General features: G+C 41.8%; 1 protein-coding gene across 1 annotated transcript; it reads left to right on the top strand.

Annotated features, from left to right (window-relative positions):
- The first annotated feature begins 4,981 nt into the window (after window positions 1-4,981).
- Window positions 4,982-8,010, top strand: LOC129848161 (F-box/LRR-repeat protein 14). Its single transcript, XM_055915637.1, has one exon. The coding sequence runs from the start codon at window positions 5,522-5,524 to the stop codon at window positions 6,722-6,724; it is 1,203 nt and encodes a 400-aa protein (XP_055771612.1). The 5' UTR covers window positions 4,982-5,521; the 3' UTR covers window positions 6,725-8,010.
- The last annotated feature ends 773 nt before the right edge of the window (window positions 8,011-8,783 follow it).

The following is an 8,783-nucleotide window of genomic DNA, read 5'->3' as shown; positions in this document are numbered from 1 at the left end:
ACCACTACTACTACTACTACCACCACCACTTCTACTACTACCACAACTACTACTACTTTACTACTGCCACTACCACCACTACCACTACTACCACTACTACTACTACTACTACTACTACTACTACCACCACTACTACCACAACCACTACTACTACTACTACTACTACTACTACTACTACTTTACTACAACCACCACTACTACTACTACTACCACCACTACAACTACTACTACTACTACTACCCCTACCACTACTACTACCACTACAACCACTACTACTACTACTACTACTACAACCACCACTACTACCACTACAACTAATACTATTACCACTACCACTACTACTACAAATACCACTACCACTACTACCACTACTACTACTACCACCACCACTTCTAGTACGACTACTACTAGTACCACTACTACTACCACCACTACTACCACTACCACTACCACCACTACCACTACTAACACTACTACTACTACTACCACCACCACTACTACTTCTACTACCACTAATACTTCTACCACTACAACTACTACTACTACTACCAGTACTACTAATACTACTACCACTACTACTTCTACCACTACTATCAGTACTACCAGTACTACTAATACTACTACCACTACTACTTCTACCACTACTACTACTACCAGTACTACTACCACTACTACTTCTACCACTACTACCACTACCACTACTACCAGTACTACTAATACTACTACCACTACTACCACTACTACCACTACCCCTGCTACTACTACTACTACTACTACCACTACCACTACTACTACTACTGCTACTACTACTACTACCACTACCACTACTACTACTACTACTGCTACTGCTACTACTACCACTGCTACTACTACCACTACCACCACTACTACTACTACAACTACCACTACTACTACTACTGCTACTACTACAACTACTACTACTACTGTCACTACCACTACCACTACTGCTACTACTACTACCACTTTACTACTACCACCACTACTACTACCACTACCACTACTACTATTACCACCACTACTACTACTACCACTACTACTACTACTACTACTACTACTACTACTACTACTACTACCACTACAACTACTACCACCACTACTACTACCACTACAACTACTAGTACTACTTCTACTACCACTACTACTACTACTACTACTACCACTACCACTACTACTATTACCACCACTACTACTACTACTACTACTACTGCTACTACTACTACTACCACTACCACTACTACTACTACTACTGCTACTGCTACTACTACCACTGCTACTACTACCACTACCACCACTACTACTACTACAACTACCACTACTACTACTACTGCTACTACTACAACTACTACTACTACTGTCACTACCACTACCACTACTGCTACTACTACTACCACTTTACTACTACCACCACTACTACTACCACTACCACTACTACTATTACCACCACTACTACTACTACCACTACTACTACTACTACTACTACTACTACTACTACTACTACTACTACCACTACAACTACTACCACCACTACTACTACCACTACAACTACTACTACTACTTCTACTACCACTACTACTACTACTACTACTAACACCACTACTACTACCACTACCACTACTACTATTACCACCACTACTACTACTACCACTACTACTACTACTACTACTACTACTACTACTACTACCACTACAACTACTACCACCACTACTACTACCACTACAACTACTACTACTACTTCTACTACCACTACTACTACTACTACCACTACCCCTGCTACTACTACTACTACTACTACCACTACCACCACTACTACTACCACTACTACTACTACTGCTACTACTACTACTACCACTACCACTACTACTACTACTACTGCTACTGCTACTACTACCACTGCTACTACTACCACTACCACCACTACTACTACTACAACTACCACTACTACTACTACTGCTACTACTACAACTACTACTACTACTGTCACTACCACTACCACTACTGCTACTACTACTACCACTTTACTACTACCACCACTACTACTACCACTACCACTACTACTATTACCACCACTACTACTACTACCACTACTACTACTACTACTACTACTACTACTACTACTACTACCACTACTACTACTACTACTACTACTACTACCACTACAACTACTACCACCACTACTACTACCACTACAACTACTACTACTACTTCTACTACCACTACTACTACCACTACCACTACTACTATTACCACCACTACTACTACTACCACTACTACTACTACTACTACTACCACTACAACTACTACCACCACTACTACTACCACTACAACTACTACTACTACTTTACTACTACCACTACAACTACTACCACCACTACTACTACCACTACAACTACTACTACTACTTCTACTACCACTACTACTATTACCACCACTACTACTACTACCACTACTACTACTACTACTACTACTACTACTACTACTACTACCACTACTACTACTACTACTACTACTACTACCACTACAACTACTACCACCACTACTACTACCACTACAACTACTACTACTACTTCTACTACCACTACTACTACCACTACCACTACTACTATTACCACCACTACTACTACTACCACTACTACTACCACTACAACTACTACCACCACTACTACTACCACTACAACTACTACTACTACTTTACTACTACCACTACAACTACTACCACCACTACTACTACCACTACAACTACTACTACTACTTCTACTACCACTACTACTACTACTACTACCACCACCACTACTACTACTACCACAACTACTACTACTTTACTACTACCACTACAACTACTACCACCACTACTACTACCACTACAACTACTACTACTACTTCTACTACCACTACTACTACTACTACTACCACCACCACTACTACTACTACCACAACTACTACTACTTTACTACTACCACTACAACTACTACTACAACTACGACTACTACTACTACCACTACTACTACTACTATTGTACTACTACCACTATAACTACTACCACCACTACTACTACTACTGATACTACTATTACCACCACTACTAATACTACTGCTACTACTACCACCACTACTAATACTACTACTACTACTATCATTAATATTACTACTACTACTACTACCCCTACCACTACTACTACAACTACCACAACTACTATTACCACTACTACTACCACCACCACTACTATTACCACTACTACTACCACCACCACTACTACTACTACTACTACTACTACTACTACTACTACTACTGCGAATACTACTACTAATACCACTACTACTACTTCCACCACTACTACTACTACCACTAGTAATACTACTACCACCACCACCACTACCACTACTACTACAAATACCACTACCACTACTACCACTACCACTACTACTAGCACTAGTAATACTACTACCACCACCACTAATACCACTACTACCACTACTACTACTACTACTACTACTACCACACCCACAACTACCACTACTACTACTACTACTACTACTACTACTACCACACCCACAACTACCACTACTACCACTACTACTACCACCACTACTACTACTACCACTACCACCACTACTATCACTACTACTACTACTACTACTACTACTACTACCACCACCACAACTACCACTACTACCACTACTACCACTACTACTACCACCACTACTACTACTACCACTACCACCACCACTACCACTACCACCACTACTACCACTACCACCACTACTACCACTACCACCACCACCACTACTACTACTACTACTACTACTACCACTACTACTACAAATACCACTACCACTACTACCACTACCACTACCACTACTACTACTACTACTACTACTACCACCACTACTACCACTACTACTACTACTACTACTACTACTACTACCACAACCACTACTACTACTACTACTACTACTACTACTTTACTACAACCACCAGTACTACTACTACTACCACCACTACTACTTCTACCACTACTACTACTACTATGGATATAATCCACAAATATAATGCATGACTGGTCATTTCATTAATTTACACACAACAATGTAGTGAATATGCTTCAAAACAGGCTATAACCCACTGAGAAATGTTGAGGGGAAATAGTAACAGCTTAGTAATAAGTCTTGTTTCCATAGTGTTACAAATAAAACGGAATAATAATCTCACAATATGTACAGCAACAGGATAAACGTGCCATATTTGTTGAAAAATAAAGAATATCCTTCAATTAAAACGCATTTGATTAGAATCTGGACACGATAATGTGATACCGGTGATTTGTGTTACTATTCAGCTCTACATTGTATCATTGTATCAATTTGAACACTTTTTCACTTGGCAGCAGAGTTGTGTTACAGATGTATCCTTTACTTGATACATTTGGCGGATCAGACCTGATACAATGTTTCAATTTGTAGAACACTGAGAAGGGAGACAAAGCACAGCGTTCTATTTGGAACACAGAACTCTAACAGACTCATTCTAGATTTATCGGAGCTCTAAAATAATAACAATAACACAGTTCAGTTTTAGATGGATTATAAACCATCTAAATCATTTAAAATATAATCAAAAACCAAATATCGCGACAACTAAAGGGTTAAGACTAAAGTGAACTGAATTGTAAGAAGTTGGTTTCCAGGGGAACTATTCTTACTGTTCCAGCTGAGTTGGACCACACCACAATCCTCCCAGGGAAGGGGGAAGTCGAAACAGACTCTCTTAAATATATTTTAAATATCCTACGCTAAAGCAAGTCACACAATATTCGTATTTACTAGGAACATGGATAATATATATTGTATTTTACAGTATTCCTTTAATATAAAGAAAACTGTTTTATTATTTGTAATGTGTATGTCCCTCCCCCGTGGTAGAGCGGTGCTCACGGCCCTGCCAAGTCAGTTTGAAAGACCAGACAAAGGCAGGCAGGAAGCCCTTCGGCTTGGCAATGCGTGCGAGCAGAGAGAGCGCAAATGCAAACTGAAACCCCACTCCTTTTCTGATAACGGAGAGGAAGAGAGACAGAGAGAAGAAGCAGACTGGAATTTCAACCCTCCTTGTATTTATGATAGTTTAAAGGTCTCTTTTGAAAATGAATGACCGTTTGGATCCTCGGCGCGAGCCTAGACGTGTTTCTAAAGGCATCATAGGTTACGTCGTCTGACCAAGGAGGGCTCGGGCGCTTTCCGTTCCTATTCTTCGCTTCCCCCCTCTTGGTGAGGGGCTATATTGGAACAAGGTTTTGGGGCTTTTTGCATTTGAATCCTACTGCGCAACCAGACGGATCACGTGGGATGTGGAGTTGATCGATTTGCGCCGTTAAATGTGAAAAGAGGAACGGGAAAAGGTGTTAAAAAAGCATAACCGCTTTCTTCCGGATTACAGGGGACTCTACTTTTACGGAGGGAAATACGTCGGTGGGCTCGGGGACCCGGAGTGATTTTTATGCCTGTTTAAAATGGAGACGCACATATCGTGCCTCTTTCCGGAAATTTTAGCCATGATTTTCAGCTACTTGGATGTAAGGGACAAAGGCAGGGTGGCCCAAGTGTGCGCTGCTTGGAGGGACGCTTCTTACCACAAGTCGGTGTGGAGGGGGGTGGAAGCCAAGCTGCATCTGCGGCGGGCCAATCCTTCTCTCTTCCCCAGCCTACAGGCCCGCGGAATCCGGAGGGTACAGATTCTCAGCCTGCGGCGGAGCCTCAGCTACGTGATCCAGGGGATGCCAAACATCGAGAGTCTGAACCTGAGTGGCTGCTATAACTTAACGGATAACGGCCTGGGGCACGCGTTTGTCCAGGAAATCCCTTCCCTTCGGGTTCTAAACCTTAGTCTGTGTAAGCAGATCACGGACTCTAGCCTGGGCCGGATCGCCCAGTATCTGAAGAATCTGGAGGTTCTGGAACTGGGCGGGTGTAGTAACATCACCAACACGGGGCTGTTGCTCATAGCGTGGGGTTTACACCGGCTCAAGAGCCTCAACCTCCGCAGCTGCCGGCATGTGTCTGACGTGGGCATCGGGCACCTGGCGGGCATGACCCGCAGCGCAGCGGAGGGCTGTCTCAACCTGGAATACCTGACGCTGCAGGACTGTCAGAAACTTACGGATCTGTCCCTCAAGCACATCTCGAAGGGCCTGGCTAAACTCAAAGTTCTCAACCTGAGTTTCTGTGGCGGGATCTCTGACGCAGGTATGATCCACCTCTCCCACATGACCAGCCTCTGGAGCCTTAACCTGCGCTCGTGCGACAACATCAGTGACACGGGCATCATGCACCTGGCCATGGGCACGCTGCGGCTCTCCGGGCTAGACATGTCCTTCTGTGACAAGATAGGGGACCAGAGTCTGGCTTACATCGCCCAGGGCCTGTACCAGCTCAAATCCCTGTCCCTGTGCTCGTGCCACATTAGTGACGATGGCATCAACAGGATGGTGCGCCAGATGCATGAGCTGAGAACCCTGAACATTGGACAGTGTGTGCGGATTACAGACAAAGGACTGGAGCTCATTGCCGACCACTTGACTCAATTGACGGGGATTGATCTGTATGGATGTACTAAAATCACGAAACGGGGACTGGAAAGGATAACGCAGCTCCCATGCCTTAAAGTTTTGAATCTGGGACTTTGGCAGATGACAGAGAGTGAAAAAGTGAGGTGAAACTAACTTGGCGAGGATTAGTTGGGGAGGGGGACACACACAGAGAGGAGAAGGGGTAACGGAGCAGGAGACCAGTGGGCGGGGAAATGTTCCTTCTAGAAAATATATATATATATATCCTCTGCTCTCAATCTCGTCGTAGTTGGATATTTTCTCATTCAATGTAACTTAATGCTACAAAACTGTGATTAAAAAATATGTTGCGCAATTTTAGGCCAAATGAAAACAAGATTAATCATCATCAAATGCATGGTTCATTATTAACAACACAATATCCCGCCCCCCGCATTATGAAGACAAACTACTTCTTATTATTCCTAAAGAGTCGCAATATTTAACTTCAAACTCTCCAACTATCGCGCCTAATACATTTGGCTACCTCGTTTATCAATGTGTTGTAATAAATCCGTGTATTCTTAAAAAGAAAGAGAGGAGAGAAATTGTGCCTATAGACAGTTGTAGTCCCCTCCCCCAACGCGTCTCACGCTTGGAGAATCCTAGCAGCAAAAAGAAACGCTCTCTAACTACCTTTGTGTTAATTTGCCCAGAAACGCGTAACAATGAAGAAGAGAAACGAACAGAGTTTCGTTTAAAAGGACTGTTCACACTCAGACAAAAAAAAATAGCGACTTTATGCAAATTAAAACGGATTAAATACTGGTTTGTATCCAAAATCGTTTTATTTTTGTTTTGTTTACTTTTTTAGCCCAACTTAAAGGCCTTGTAGCCTTGGATTCAAGCTTTGAATAATGGGACCCTTCCTTCCCTATAGTATTTTGTTGTGTTTATGCTTACGGAAGCAGATATTGTCGAATTATTGCTGTTATTCAGAGCGTTGTACTTCAAATTGAAGTGATTTCTATAATAGAAATGCTGCCCCTTTTCTCAATCAGGTGTTTTCCAACTAATCCTCCATATCCTCGAGAATATGGGTTGCTACCTTTTAAACACAATCATACACACTAGTCCACAATAACAACAGAAGAGACACTCCTTTGGAATAGAATCTAAATACGTGCTTTAGAATTAAGAAGCAATCGATCCTTATTTTCTCGGCTTCCAAGTGAATGCGTGTCAGGTCTACGTGGAACCTATGGAATCATAACGTGACGTTATGAGCGAACTAAACTGCAACATGTATTATTGAGTCCTGCTGAGAGACTACTGTGTTTTAATGTACTGTATAGGTGTTTGTAAAAAAACTGAATCCAAAATGAAATTGTTTTATATTCTTACAGTAAACATTAAAGTTGATATTTATATAATAAATGAAAAGGTAATATGGACTCGTTTTGTATGGGGATTGTATTGTAGATTAGTAGTCTACTACTTATTGTTTTCTTGTGATCATGCTTATTACAAGACCACGCACTTCTGCTTTGATGGAAAATGTGTCCATTTCTAAGAGAAACAGCTGTTTATGTCCGTAGATCCCCGGAAGAAACAAGGTATTTAATTAATTTTTTTGAAAGACAAGAATTGTCCACATATTATTATCGTTTTGATCACAACCATAATCTTACGAATTTGATTGTTCGGTTTAGAGAAACGGTTCTAATGTTGACATGCCGGCTTGGATTGTTAAATTATTTACGAGCAGATTCAAAATGGATGCTTCCCTTGATTTTGCTTGTTATAATTATCAGTCTGACGTATTGTGTTGATACGTTTCAGCTGCTTGCTTCTCAAAGGGCTGTCACTAACGTGGCTCTAAATCTGGGGATATTAAACCCCTCACGCTCATAGACTTATTAGCATTTTATCGTGCTGTTTTTCTGTGACATTTTAGGCTACAGCCTAGGTTTTGGCTGTTCAAATGTTGCTAACATTTGGTTCTAGGTTATCATGTGGGCTATATACTTTCTGTTTCTTTAGCCAAATGTGTGTTTAGAATAAGAGTAGGATACCGGCAGTTGCTTTTGTTTCCCGAAGTTAAAAAGGCACGTTGGGATTTTTCTCTAGCTTGCTCAGTCACGCATACCAGATCTGAGAGACTGCCTTGGTCCCACGGGACGTCTTCTCTCCTCCCACCCCCTCCCTTCTCCTCACCCCCCCCAAA

Source organism: Salvelinus fontinalis, unplaced genomic scaffold, assembly GCF_029448725.1.
Source record: "Salvelinus fontinalis isolate EN_2023a unplaced genomic scaffold, ASM2944872v1 scaffold_1026, whole genome shotgun sequence".
Lineage (NCBI taxonomy): Eukaryota > Metazoa > Chordata > Actinopteri > Salmoniformes > Salmonidae > Salvelinus > Salvelinus fontinalis.
This window is presented reverse-complemented; position numbering and strand designations above follow the sequence as displayed.